The 15,174-nt window shown below is 39.1% G+C and overlaps 2 protein-coding genes across 2 annotated transcripts in view; one reads left to right on the plus strand and one right to left on the minus strand.

Moving 5' to 3' along the window:
• LOC138095962 (uncharacterized) overlaps nt 1-15,174 on the plus strand; it is a 406,275-nt gene that overhangs the window by 305,326 nt on the left and 85,775 nt on the right. The window lies entirely within an intron of this gene.
• Nucleotides 9,115-14,617, minus strand: LOC138096105 (zinc finger protein 793-like). Its single transcript, XM_068992200.1, has 3 exons — nt 14,470-14,617; nt 13,412-13,507; nt 9,115-10,247 (listed from the first exon to the last, which is right to left on the minus strand). Exons 1-3 carry the CDS (start codon nt 14,615-14,617, stop codon nt 9,268-9,270), a joined length of 1,224 nt encoding a protein of 407 aa, XP_068848301.1. The 3' UTR covers nt 9,115-9,267.

Below are 15,174 nucleotides of genomic sequence, written 5' to 3' on the forward strand. Positions count from 1 at the left end.
TGAGGTAAATGGATATATTACTTCTATTTAGAGTTCAAGAACTCTCAGGAAGGGACTTCCCTGGCAGTCCAGTGGTTAAGACTTTGAGTTTCTACTGCAGGGGGCTGAGTTTGATTCCTGGTTGGGGATCTAAGATCCCACATGTCCTGTGGTGCAGCCAAGGGAAAAAAAAATTTTTTTTAAGACCCATCAAGCATATCCAGAATACATGGCTCACTCAGCCTTGTTCCAGCACAGTCACCTTCCTGACTCTTTCCTACTTTCAAACTTATTTCCCTGGTGAGGTGGGTAGGTTCTAAGCTGCCTGCAGTGACCACTACCTCCTGAAAAATCTGGAAGGAGGAATTCCTCTTGTTAGGCAAGCGTATACTCCTTGGTTCTGTCTTGTCACAAGAAAGATTTGGAGTGATGGACATTAAAGCCCTCGGTGTGTCACAGGTCTCGGGTCTTGGATAGACTGTGTTATAGCTCTCAGGTCTCAAACGGACTGTGTTATAGCTCTTAGACAAATCAATGTTTCAGCTCTGTGTTACAGCTCTATTTTATTTAGATAATAGCAGGAAAATCCATCCTTGAGGTGTGAGGGCATGTCAACCCAAAGACGCAAAGAGAAGAGCGCCCCAGCGTGTGGGAGAAAGAGGGAGTGCGCTTTGGCTCCTCTTTTTATGTTTTTTCCTCCCCCCACCCCGGGCCTGCCCTATGTAAACTGGGTTAGCCAGGAGTGTTGTTTGTTCTACCTGAAGTCCTCATTCCGGTCCTCGGACCTTCTGTTGACCGTCCTTTGTTCTATTTTCGCGGGCTTTTCCCTTCCTTGTTTTTTAGTCACCGCCATTTTGGATTCCTGTTTTCTGTTCTAACTACCTAACACCCTTATGTAATTTCCTCCTCTTGAATGTGACTGGGAACTGTGACTTGCATCAAACCAATAAAATAACAGCAAAGGATGTCACATGCATGATAATAAAGTGTAACTTCTGTATTGGTGAGTGTGTGCTAAGTCGCTTCAGTCGTGTCCAACTCTTTGCAACCCCGTGGATTGTAGCCCACCTGGCTCCTCTGTCCATGGGGATTCTCCAGGCAAGAATACTGGACTTGTGATGCCTTCCTCCCGATCCAGGGATTGAACTTCCTTCCGACCCGGGGACTCCCAACCCAGGGATTGAACCCTGATAGTGAGAGGGTAACAGGCAGAAAGGCCAGGGGTCTCCAAATGAAGGAAATAGGCTACAAGCGTCAGACATTTTTTATCTCTCTCTTAAGCAGCAGGAGGAAACAAACTAGTGATATATATATATGTATTACTATATATATATCTTAAAACATATATTTTAAGAGATATCTCCTTTTAAATTTGTATAGAGAAGGAAAAAATATGTATATATATATCTCACTATATATACATATTTTTTATATATCACTATATATATATATATATATACATATTTTTTTCCCTTCTCTATACAAATTTAAAAGGAGATTTCTCTTAAAATACTGTGTTGCCATAATGACACCTGGTTCCACCTGAAGTTAACTATTCCCAAACCTTGAGTTAACCAATGCATTTTTCTTATGGAAATGTTTGTTTTAAACTATGTTAATATACTATGCATTTACCCCAGACTCTGTCTTCAAGTCGGTTCAGCCTAATGACTCAGAACCCACTTGACAAACCAGTATGTTATACTCAGACATTGTTCCCCTAATCTATGTAAACAAAACTATTTGTATGGTAATCTGTCTTTCTACAAGATTCAAGGCAATCGTTTTATGGCCTGGGATGACTTATCTGGTGCCAAGATTATCCCAAAATACATTTTATGGATGAGGGGCCTGGTGCCATTCTGAGTTTTAAGACATTCTTTTCTTTCATTAACAGACTGCTAGTGACTATATAACATCCAGCTAAAAACAGCAGAGGGGTATTCTTTCCTTCCGGTGTCTATGTCAGAAGCTTTCTCTATCTCCTTTATACTTTAATAAAACTTTATTACACAAAAGTTCTAAGCGATCAAGCCTCGTCTCTGGCCCTGGATTGAATTCTTCTCCTCCGGAGGCCAAGAATCCCGGCGTCTTTTCGTGGTTCAGCAACAACCTTTCAATAGTTCAGTTGGTAAAGAATCCACTTGCAATGCAGGAGACCACAGGTCCATTCCTGGGTGAGGAAGATCCACCGGAGAAGGGATAGGCTACCCTACCCACACCAGTATTCTTAGGCTTCTCTTGTGGCTCAACTGGTAAGGAATCCACCTGCAATGCGGGAGACCTGGGTTCGATCCCTGGATTCGATCCCTGGATTGGGATGATCCACTGGAGAAGGGAAAGGCTACCCACTCCAGTATTCTGGTCTAGAGAATTCCATGGACGTCTATGGGGTGCACCGAGCAACTTTCACTTTGACGCCTGCATTGCAGGCAGATTCTTAACCACTAGCGCCACCTGGTGTCTGTATTGGTAGCTGATTCCTTATTTGAGGCAAGCTGCTCTGTTGTGAACTGTACATTGGAGAGACATATGGCAGGGAATAGTGGGTAGACTTTGGCCCACAACCAGCACAAAATGGAGGCCCTCAGTCCAGCAGTTCACATGGAATTGAATTCTGCCAACAACTATGTGATTCTGGAAGCAACTTCTTCCCTAGTTGAGGATTGTGTGGTCAACACCTTGACTGCAGCTCTGTGAGATCTGAACTCGAGGACCCAGCTGAGTCGTGTATGTATTGCAGGAAGGGGGACCCTTTCTAGGGCCCAAAACTGGGCTCTTATCTAACACTCGGAAATGAATTGTCTGAGGAGACACATAGGCTGGCAAACCAAGAGATTTTATTGGGAACGGGCACCCAGGCAGAGAGCAGTAGGGTAAGGGAACCCAGAACTGCTCTGCCATGTGGCTCACAGTCTCAGGTTTTATGGTGATGGGATAGTTCCCGGATTGTCTTTAGCCAGTCATTCTGACTCAGAGTCCTTCCTGGTGGTGCATGCCTTGTTCAGCCAAGATGGATATCAGTGAGAATGGTTGGACATGTGGTATCTCCTTTTGACCTTTCCCAAATTCTTCCGGTTGGTGGTGGCTTATTAGTTCCGTGTTCCTTACGAGGACCTCCTGTCGTAAAACAACTCAAGCAAATGGTTACCATGGTGCCTGGCCAGGGTGAGCAGTTTTAGTCAGTGAGTGCTTCCCCTAATACATGGACTCACAGAAACTGTGAGAAAACAAATGAGGGTTGACTTAAGCTACTAAATTTGTGATAATTTGTTAGGTAGCACTAGATAACTAAAATACTTAGGTGTGTTAGTTGTCTAGAGACCAGGGTTAACAAATGTCATAATTGTTTCCCATTATTATCTGTACTGTGAAGAAGGTGCTTTGTATCAGAGCTAATAATTAGGAGTGTGATCCATATCAGAGGTCCGCCCTTGTCTGACCATCAGAATTACTGAAGATGCTCAAAGCCTCTGTCAGAGCTAATCAAACATAATCTCTGGGGCTAATGTGTGCATGCGTGCCGAGTTACTTCAGTCGTGTCCAACTCCAGCCGTGTGCAACCCTATATGGACTGTAGCCTGCCAGGCTCCTCTGTCCATGGGATTCTCTAGGCAAGAATACTGGAGTGGGTTGCCATGCCCTCCTCAGGGCTAACGTGTAATTTTTTTTTTTTTTTTAATTATTGAACTTCTCTGGTGGTCTAGTGGTTAAGAATCTGCCTGCCAATGGAGGGGACATGGGTTCTATCTTTGGTTCAGGAGGATCCCACATGGCTCAGAGCAACTGAGACTGTGCGCCACAATTACTGAGTCTGTGCTCTAGAGCCTGTGCTCCGCAACAAGAGAAGCCACTCAATGAGAAGCCCTCACACAACTAGAAGGTAGTCCCTGCTTGCTGCAACTATAGAGAAAGCCCGTGCACAGCAATGAAGACCCAGCATAGCTGAAAATAAATAAAATAAAAAACAATAAAAAGAAATTATCTGCAAAGTATCCTGCCCTAGATATTAACTACAAAGGCAGAAATAGTAGCTTTAGAGTAGGGAAATCTGACAGTGAGCACCCTGACCAAGGTTAACATCACCAGTAAGATTTATCACCATCATGTGCCTGCTGATATGATGAATGGAAGATGCATCTCTTCTGTAATATTAATGCATAACCCACTGAATCAAACCCAAATGGAGGGATAGTCTACAAGATAACTGGCCAGTATTGTTCAAAAGTGTCTTAAATCATGGAAAACAAAAGACTGAGGAACTATCATAGACTGGAGGAAACTGAAGAGATATAACAGGCAATGTGGGATCTGGACTGGATCTTGGACTAGACGAAGAACATCACTGGGAAGGGCTTATAATGGTATAGCAATGTTTTCCTGGTTTTGATCATTGTATTATGATTACATAAAGTATTAACATTAGGGGAAGCTGAGTGAAGACTATTCGGGAACTATTTAGCAATTTTTTTGAAAGTCAAATTATTTCAAAATAAAACCAAAAAAAATCTCTCTACTTGAGGGATTTCTTGAAGTATTGCCTTTTGCTCTTTAGATCTACATGTCTTCTTTTACTCTGGTGATATCCCAAAGACTGGATTAGGGGAAAGATAATAGACCAGGCCAGGGTGCCATCTTGTCAGAAAATGAAAACATTTCCCAGGCTTCATGTATTTCAAAACACGTCTTTCCCCTTTATTTTGTTTTTCAAATTACAAAAGTTAATGTTTGTAACAAGTCAAACCTTTAATACAAAGGTATATAAATTAAACAACTATTTCTGTTCCCCACCAGGGTAATCAACGTTAATTAACACCTTGTTTTATATCCCTCCACACTTTTCTTTGTCCATATAAACACATGCATGCATATATACACATATAGGTATTTTAATTTTAAAAAATAGATTTTTAAAGTTAACAATATACCACAAATATCTCCACAAATGAAAGTTCTACTAACCCTTCAAATTTCTTAATCATACATTGGACATATCATATGTGGTTCAGATATTTACATATTTTTTCTTCTGGGCTTTTCCCCCCTAAATCTCCCATTAACCACCTACATCACCCACCTCCCCCCAACCCAATGCATACTCTTCTATACTTTTCTCCATGCATATGAAATCTTACACAAACACATGATACATGTTTATCACTCATAGACACCTAGAAGCATTTTGTAACTGATTTACAAAAACAGAGTCATGTTTTATACACTTATTTTTATCTTACTTTTTTCACTCAAGAAAACATTGCGGAATTTCATTCAAGTTCACTAGCATAGTTTTAACCTGTCCACCTTAATGGCTATATATACATCCTATGGAGTGGACATACTATAGTTCCTTCCCTCTTCTAATATCCCTGTCTCCTTGCCTCTTCCAATTTCCAGTGTTTATTTTGATGTCAGTGTTTTTTGCCACTAGGAACAGCATCACAATAAATGTAGATGTCTTTTATGTATTGGGGTTTTATTTCTAAGGAAAGATCCCCTAAAGTGAGTATTTTCACTTATAGTAGATGTACTTTCAGTTATAATAGATGTCAGATTGTTTCTCAAAAGAGCTGTAAGAATTTATGTTTCTACCAGCAGTAGCTAAGTTCATTCTTTGTTTCTGACAGCAAAAAGAATTCCTGCTCTTTCTTGCCAGCCTGATTGTATACCGTTATCTCATAACTTTAATCTGCATTTCCCAGCAATTACTAAGGCTAAACATTTTTTGATAAGCCCATCAGTCACTTGGATTTGCTCTTCTCTCAACTATATTCTTTGCCATGTTTCGTTACTGGGCTATTTTTTCCTGCAATATGACGAGCACTTTTTCTCTGACTGCAAATATTTTTTCCCCAAGTCATTGTTTATTGGCTGTTGATGGCATCTTTTGCTGTGCAAAAGACTGAGTTTTTCATGTAGTCAAATATTCATTTAGTCAAATATTCATTTCACAGTTTTTGAGTGTCCTGTATTGGTAAAGTTAATCTCCCCCAGTTTCCAGATTGTACATGTAGTCTCCTTTTATTTCAAGAATTTTATTGTTATTTTAAAATTTTAAATCTTAAGCTCATCTGGAGTTTTTTTCATATGGTTTGTGCTGTTAGTTCAACTTTACTTTCTTCTTGATTAAAAGCCAGTTGTGCCAGAATTTTTTTTTTTTAAGATAAACAGTTCCTTTCCCCTATGGTCTGAAACTATATGCTTTCCATATGTGATAAAACTCATATACACTGCAGTCTATTCAGTATTTACTATTCTGTTCCATTGATGTATTTATCAGTTCTTTTGCCAATACTACGTTAATTTGCTTAGAATGACTTCATCTTATATTATGACATTGGCATGAAAATTTCTCTTTTATACTTGTCTAGATTCTCAGGCATTTATTTTTCCATATGGAATTTAAGATCATTTCACATAAGTTTTTTTTTTTAAAAAGGGAGTTCCTTGGTGGTCTAATGGTAAGGATTCAGTGCTTTCACTGCCATGGCTGGAATTCAATTCCTGGTCAGAGAACTGAAATCCCATAAGCTGCAGGGGGGAAAAGAAAAATCAGTGGGACTTAATATAATTCCAAAAGAAGTGCATGCAAATTTTAAGACGTTTATGGGGAAAATCTCTTGATTTCTATACCCTGTCTTCTTAGAAAATTACCTTTTTAACTCAAAAAAATCTTAAGTCTCTCCATATATTGATATACAATCCCATCATCAGCAACAGGGAACAGTTTTACCTTTTTTTAAACCTTATTCATAACAATTATTCAATTTTCTTTCTTATCACCTTCACTGGAACTTCCAAGATAATCTTTAGTAAAAACAGAGGACAGTGGACATCTATTAAACTATTAAATTCTTGATTTAAAAAAAATGGTTTCAAAATAAATAAATAAAAAATGGTTTCAGCATAACATATATTATAGGGTTTTGGTAAAGAAAATCTAGGTAGTCATCATTGCTTGTAATTTAATTTGTATTTTATTAGATTAGAAATGTTTATAAATTTCATTAAATGCCTTATCAGCAACTATTGATAGCCTCTTCTCCCCTAAGTTAATTTTATTGATATGTTTCCCATTACTATTGTATTGGCTCTTCATATCATGATAACTTTTCCTTGGTCATTATATTATTGTTTAGGTATACTGGTAAATTCTGTTTTCTATTATTCTCATTGTAGTTTTTGTTCCTATATTCATGAGTAAGGATGGTCTGGAGTTTCCTGTTTTCCAACTACCTTTATTTGGTTTTGGTGTTAAAACTTGTTCTGGTTTCATAAAATAAATTGGGGAGCATAGTCTATAGGATGAAATATTTTAACTAACACTGGAATTACTCTTTCTTTGAAAGTTAGATAGAACGAATCATGAAATCATCTAGGCATGGAGCATTTTTCAATCATGAACCTTTCACTTTTCCAAATTCTCCAATGGTAATTGTTCCATCAAGTTTTCCACTATGTACTGCAATTTTCATAGCTTGCATTTTGCTAGAATAGCATCTATTTCCTGTTTCAAAAATATGTTGATCTACAGTTGCATAAAATATTTTATCTTTTTTTTTTTTCTTGCCATGCCTTCCAGCTTGTGGGATCTTAGTTCCTCGACCAGGGATTGAACCTGGGCCCCTGGCAGTGAAAGGGTGGAGTCCTAACCACTGTCCCACTGGGGAATTACCCTTATCATTCTTTTAAATACATCTTTATCTTTGATTATATTTTCTCTTTCATTCTGGATTAGGCATTCTTACAGGGAGACAAATCTTGAACAATGTGACCATCTGTTTTCTTATATAAATGACATGGCAGCTCAAAGAGATGGACTTGAATTGGAATGATGAAAACAGTTGGATATCAGTGTCCAGGACACTAGCAGGGAAATGTATAGGGAAGAAAAAAAATCAATGTTGCTGAATTAATCTGGAGGGAAAAAAGAAAGGAATTCTCCTTCATTGGTCCGTGCATGAAATATTTCTCAATTATAAGACTCATAAAAAGTGTCTTTCCTACTAATCTGCTGCAAGGTATTTTAAGCAAGACTAAGAAAACAGGAATAGTGCACAATATATCAGGGCCACACTACTTTCTGTGTGCATGTGCTAAGTTGCGTTAGTCATGTTCGACTCTGCAACCCTAGGGACTGTAGCCTGCCAGGTTCCTCTGTCCAAATCCAGGCAAGAATACTGGAGTGAGCTGCTGTGCACTCCTCCAGGGGATCTTTCTGACCCAAGAATCAGACCCTCGCCTCTTACATCCCCTGCATTGGCAGCCAGATTCTTTAACACTAGTGCCAACAATACTTTCTATTAAGTAATGAATATACTGAGTCATCATTTTGTTCACTGAGTGTTAAGTTGTAAAACTATTCCTTAGCTTTGTCTTTAACATTAAAAAAGGCAAAAAAAAAATAATGTTTACTTATTTAATAATATATTTACATACTAAAATAATAAAGGCAAAACAGTGCTTTTTTAAAGTTAAAAACGTTTAATAAAGTTTTTGACTAATTTAACAAAAGATATTGAAAACATTATTATTCAGAAAATGGACCAACAACAAATATTATGGCCATTACATGTATTACAAAAAGAGAAAATATACTGGTTTAATATGTTAAAGCTTTTTTAAAAAATAGTTGGTCATGCTATTATTATTATTGTTGCTGCTTGTATTGTTAAAGGGTTTCTCAGGTGGCTCAGTGGTAAAGAATAAGCCTGCCAATGCAGGAGATATGCGTTCAATCTCTGGGTTGGGAAGATCTCCTGGAGGAAGAAATGGCAACCTCCAGTATTCTTGCGTGGAAAATTCCATGGATAGAGGAGTCTTGTGGGCTACAGTCCATGGAGTCACAAAGAGTTGGACACAACCGAGCACGCACACATGTATGTAAAGACACCAAAAGACAATGGTGATATTTAGAGTGAAAAAGTTTGGTGAATGGCATTCTAAATATGTGCTTGATATTCAACTTAAATTCACATTTATAATTCTAAAATATAGTGCTTATTATGTGGGTCACTATGAGACATACCATAATATACTTTTAATTTTCTTCACATATATTTTGTGTTCTGTAATCATTCCGTTTAATATATTTTAAACTTTCATAAGCCAAAGTGATCATGTTTATGTTTTAAATATAGAGTATTTTCTATAATCTTTTGTATAAAATTTTCTATCACAATTGGAATATGACTTGCCTTATGATGAAAAACCTGGTCAAAATTCATTAAATATGAGATTTTTCCTAAGGATGAATTCCTCCACATAAAATGAAATAGGATATCTTGCTCAAGGCTTTCCTACTATTTTTAGGTCATTCCTATAAGCATTCTTCCTAGCATGAATTTTCTGATGTCTGCTGAGGTTTGGCTTCTGATAGAATGCTTTGCCACATTCATTGCATCCATAGGGTTTTTCTCCTGTATGAGTTCTCCAATGTTTATTGAGGCATGACTTTTGACTGAAAGATTTTCCACATTCTCTACAACGATAGGGTCTTTCTCCTGTGTGTATTTTTTGATGTACATTGAGGTATGACTTCTCACCAAATGACTTCCCACATTCATTGCACACAAAAGGTCTCTCTCCTGTATGTGTCCTCTGATGTTCTCTGCGGTGTGACTTCTGGGTGAAGGCTTTTCCACAAAAAAAACATTCAAAGGGTCTAATACCAGTGTGTATTCTCTGGTGCTTAATGAGGGTTGACTTATGTGAAAAGGCTTTTCCACAGTCAGTACATCCATATGGCTTCTCCCCAGTGTGACTTCTTTGATGCCTAATGAATTCAGACTTATAGCAGAAGGCTTTTCCACATTCAGAACAGACATGGGGTTTCTCTGTAGGTGGAATCCTCTTACGTTTATACACAAGAGAATCGGTTGCTGGGGGTTTATACATAAGTGCTGGGCTATGGCTGAAAGCTTTTTCACAGTGACTGCATTCCCAGAATTTTTCTTCATTTTGTCTTCTGTCATGCTCTGTATGTTGTAACAGTTTTCCATATCCATAGCACTCATATTGCTTTTTTGAGTAGTTTTTCTTAAAACCATTTAAGTCTAAATTATTGTTCACACTCTTTCCACAAGAGTCCCAGTTATTGGAGCTTTGAATTGAAGGAAAAAGGTCAGTGCTCAGATGTGATATTTTCCCACACTTATTACATTCATGGCTTCTTTCCTTGGGGAACGTTTTCCTGCTGATGAATGGACCTTGCCTCAAAAGCGTGTCTTGCCGCCTTTTCCTGTGGATGTTAACTTGCCAAATGTTTTCTGGAGAAAATATAGGAAAATGTTCCTTATTAATCTGTGATTATGATCTGGAATAAAACTATTTGGGAAATGCCCTAAAAATTTTAAGGGTGTACAGTATATGAATAGAGGGCATGGATCATAACTAAAGGCACCAATGCAGGGAAGTGTCATATGAGAATAGAAGATTCAGAAACTGGCACAAATGGAATGGACCATGACACAGAAGATAGGAATAATTTTAAAGAAGAGAGGAGTAGTTGGCAAACATATTCTTAAAGAATCAGAGAGTAAATATTTTAGGCTTTTTGGGCCATATGGTCTTGGTCACAATTACTTAACTTTTCCACTGTATGGCAAGAACAGACAGTATGTGAATATAAGGGTACACCTGTGTTCCAATAAAAACTTTATTAACAAAATTTGGTGGCTAACCTATGGGCTGAAGTTTGCTGATCGCTGTTACAGAGGAAAGAGGTTTAAATATCATATAGCACTTTGTTACCAGCGCATGGTTCTCAATGGTCAGCATCAGCCTCACCTGGGAACTGATATCATGACTGATATGTGGAATCTTGGCCCCACCCCTAAACCTACAGAATCAGATTCTGCATTTTAACAAATTGCCAATGCTTATCATATTACGATTTGACAAGCATTGATACAGCAGTCAGAGAGTTTATCATGTTGCGATAGTTAGACAAAATATAAATGGCCAGGGCTCTAAGATGAACTAGATAAAAGAAGGAATTAACCAAACTAACTAGAGTTTAAAGCAGGAGTTCTTAACTTGGTATACAGAAATCTGGGGAGCTGTGAACTTGGATAGGGGAAAAAATTACAGCTTTATTTTCACTAAGTTCTAACTACAATTGAGCATTTCCTTTGATTATGAATGTGAACACCAAAACACACTAGTATTAGCTCCTGTAACTTTGTGAGTAAGGTATTTTCATGTCACGTTATAGCTGTCAAAGATTTCTCAAAATGTGTTTACAATCATCTCTATTTTGAGGTCATGACAATTACTTGACCTGATTGATAGATCTCACTATTTATTAATAAGGAAGCATATCTACTATTATCCACTAATATCATTAATATTTTGACATTGCATTTTCCAACTTTATTTCAGTTAATTACTGTATTTTAGTAATTTGTTTTTCATGTAATCTTAAGGACTTTTTTTTTACATGTTTCACCAGAATGCTTAAGAGCTCTATGGCACAAAAATGATTAAGAATTCCTGACTTAAAGACATTCAGGCATGAGATAATTTGGGTTCAATTTTAGGAGAAGTCAGTGGAAAATGAAAAGTAGACAGAAAGATTTGAAGTCATTTTTCAAAGGAAAAAAAAAACAGAACTAGCACATATGCATAGAACAATTAATGAGTTCATGGTAGCAAAACACTGGAATGAGAAGTAAGCTGAGGTAGGTATATGCGTGCACGTGTGTGCATGTGGGGTGGAAGGGATGCAGCAAGTAGAAAAGAGGATGACTTCAGTTTTTGTCCCCATAAAACAGGGATGAGTGGCTACAACTATGGAGATGATCCAGACTGGTAAAATGGTGGGCAGGGGAGCCTAGGTGGTACAAGGGGGATAAAAGTTGGTAAAATGGCAAAGAGGCTAGTTGTGAAGATCTTATGGTTTCAGAATAGATGAACTCTTTAAGGGAGTTAGACCATTGAGAAGAGAATCAAGTCTAGAAGACAGAAAATACAGCATTCCCTTGGAAGGAAAAGGCTAGGTTGCAACCAGGGTATTAATATAAGAGGATATAGAGCACTTAGAAAGGAGGGCTGACTGGATAACTTTTTTACAATTATATAAAATTCTTGAAAGATGAGAAAGAAAAAGTTGATAGCCAGGTTACAATGGCTTCAGGAAGGTTGATGAGCAATTGCATGAAGCAAAATATACCTCAGAGGGCACTAGACTGTGATGGTTAAGAATACTGGTTCTAGGGACTTCCCCAGCAGTCCAGTGGTTAAGACTGCAAGCTTCCACTGCAGTGGGTACAGGTTCAATCCCTGGTCAGGGAACTAAGATCCTACGTGTCATGTGGCATGGCCAAAAAAAAAAAAAAGAATACTAGTTCTAGAGCCTGACCACCTGAGTTCAAATCCTCATTTGGTCCCTTACTTTGTTATATGTTCTTAGACAAGTTTCTTAACTTTTCTGTGATGCTTCCTCATTTGTAAATGGGATCATAAAGGCTAGTAATAAACACCTCACAACTGTTTTAAGGGTTGAATGAGTTGATATATGTAAAGGATTGAGAAAAGACCTGGCATAAAGTGAGCACACACTGAGTGTTGGCCAGGAATTCTAATGCTGTTTCGGTCACTACTACAATGAGTGGAAAGCTGGATACTGGTAATCCTAAAGACATTATTTTAGGGAGAAGCATGAAAATGACTTGAATGTTTGAAGGTTTTATTTAATATTTAATTCAACTATGTGATTACAACACTAAGTATAAATGGCATAAAGTGATCTGGAAACAGATGGCACTGAATCTTCACGCTAAACCCATGACTTCATTGAAGAAGCAGAAATCCAGAGGCATCCTAAAGAGTAGGCTACCAACACTCAGAGTACCAGGGATTATTGTTGAGAAATTTTATAGAGCTGATGGGAGAGGGGCAGTTATTCTGAATATTAAATAGAAGGGGTTAAGACAGGCTATCCTCAGCCTCCTTCACTACCCAACTGTTCCTGGTCACTTCCTGGAATTCACTGCTTCCTCCTCCGTGACTTAAGGAAATTAAGGGACTCAGGGATAACTTACAGGATTCAGAAAGGATGGGAAGTGAGACTGAGTATGGCAGGCAGGTCTGGCGCCTTTTACCCCAAAACCGTTAGAGGTTAGAAAGGGACCAGCAAGAACAGAAGACTCACAAAGCTTACTTGCAAGAATCCTTATATGTGAAAGAGAAATGTACTGATAACCTCAAGAGAGAGAGAGAGATCAAGGATTCTGGAGAAAGGGAGATGGAGCAAGCACATGGAGTGGGATGCATGGAGCCTGAGGGGTCACCAAGAAGGCTAAATAAAGCTCTCAGAGAAATGTCTCCAGCTGCTTCAAAGCTCTAAGGCTTTGAAGAGCTGGATCCTGAATAAAATTCTAAAGCTGCCAGCCTCCCATAATACGTCTTTTGCTGGATTGATCATACTTACCCTGACAGTGGCAGCCTGAGCACGCTGCCTCACAAATCCAGGGTGCTTCCTCCTGCTCCAGCTGGAGGATCACATATGGTTTGGTGCCTTCATAACCTGTTCCAGAGAAATGATCCAGGCCTTGGGCTGAGCTCCGTGATCTTCAGGGCCATTCAGGCAACATTAAAGGCTGCACAACAGACATTGTACTTGGGAGGAGACTATACACACACCTTGTCTGGAACTCAAAAGGAACTAGTCATCCAGGACCACTGAAACTCAAGCCACACTTGCTGAGGCAACACAGTATAAGGGTTAGGAATGAAAACTGTGCAGCCAGACTGCTGGCTTTCAAATCCCACTTTGGCTCTGCTATGTACTAGGTGGGTGACACTGGGCAAGAGACTTAACCTGTTTGCCTCAGTTCCCAAATGTGTAAAAGAGTGGTACTAACAGTACCTACCTTGTAAAGCACTTATGAAGATTATACAAGTTAATATTTTTCAAGTGGCCAGGGACTTCCCTGGTGGTTCAGTGGTTAAGAATCCTCCCTGCAATGCAGAGGACATGGGTTTGATCCCTGGTCAGAGAACTAAAATCTCATATGCTGCAAATAAACTAAGTCTGCACATTGCAACTACTGAAGCTCATGCACTCTGGAGCCGTGCATCCCAACTACTGAGCCCCTGCAGCACAGCTAGAGAGTCCCACATGACATGATGAAGATCCCATATGCCACAACTAAGACCTGACACAGCCAAATAAATAAATATTAAAAGAAATAATAAACAAAGTGGCTAAAAATGTCTGGCACATAGAAAATGTTTGGTATTTCAGTTACTTTAAAAAAAATATTAAATAATTTAATTAATTTATTTTAATGCACCAAGTCTTAGTTGCTGCATGTGGGATCTAGTTCCCTGACCAGGGAATGAACCTGGGCCCTCTGTATTGGGAGTTTGGAGTCTCAGCCATTGGATCACCAGGGAAGTCCTGGTACTTCAGTCAGTTTTAGCAACTGAAAGAAGAAAGGTGGTCATTCAAGCGTGATATAGATTGTGCAGCAGAACTGTTCTTACCCACTGAGACGAGGTTGCTGTAGGTCTCCAACATCACATCCCGGTACAGGGCCCTCTGTGCAGGATTAAGCCCATGCCACTCCTCTTGCGTGAAGCCCACTACCACGTCCTTGAATGACACAGGTCTCTGCTGAAGATGAAATGACATTGGGTCACACGGGGAAAATGCAGGCAGGAGTGGATGGTCCTGACTTTATATAATGTTCATAGGTTAGAGCTTATTTTTTAATCACTTACTTAATTTTTTGGCTGTGCTGGGTCTTCCTTGCAGCACGTGGGCTTTCTCTAGTTGCAGCAAGCAGGAGCTGCTCTTTGATGCGGTGCTTGGGCTTCTCATTGTAGGGGTTTCTCTTGTTGTGGAGCATGGGCTCTAGACAAGCAGGCTACAGTAGTTGTGGCACATGGGCTTAGCTGCCCTGAGGCAGGTGGGATCTTCCCAAACCAGGGATCAAACCCATGTCCCCTGCATTGGCAGGTGGATTCTTATCCCCTGGACCACCAGGGAAGCCCCAGGTCAGATTATTCTGATCATTTATCTTTTTTACCTTTTCTATTCCTGGCTTTGGGCTCTATATGGTGGGATTGGAAGCCACTGTCATTTATACTTTGGGTCAAAACATATTGACTGAAGACTGTGTGTATGACCCAGTCCTGGTCACTGGGGACACAGTCATGGATGGCTCCTGACCTCAAGGAGCTCACAGC

This window comes from Capricornis sumatraensis, chromosome 20 (assembly GCF_032405125.1).
Source record: "Capricornis sumatraensis isolate serow.1 chromosome 20, serow.2, whole genome shotgun sequence".
NCBI classification, from domain to species: Eukaryota; Metazoa; Chordata; class Mammalia; order Artiodactyla; family Bovidae; genus Capricornis; species Capricornis sumatraensis.

What these genes read in the sequence shown, in the direction of transcription:
- LOC138096105 (XM_068992200.1), bottom strand. Translation starts at nt 14,617, where the DNA reads ATGTCATTTCATCTTCAGCAGAGACCTGTGTCATTCAAGGACGTGGTA. An exon ending in CAGCAACCTCGTCTCAGTGG is followed by an intron (nt 13,508 to 14,469) that starts GTAAGAACAGTT and finishes TCTCTGGAACAG; the next exon opens with GTTATGAAGGCACCAAACCA. An exon ending in CTCAGGCTGCCACTGTCAGG is followed by an intron (nt 10,248 to 13,411) that starts GTAAGTATGATC and finishes TATTTTCTCCAG; the next exon opens with AAAACATTTGGCAAGTTAAC.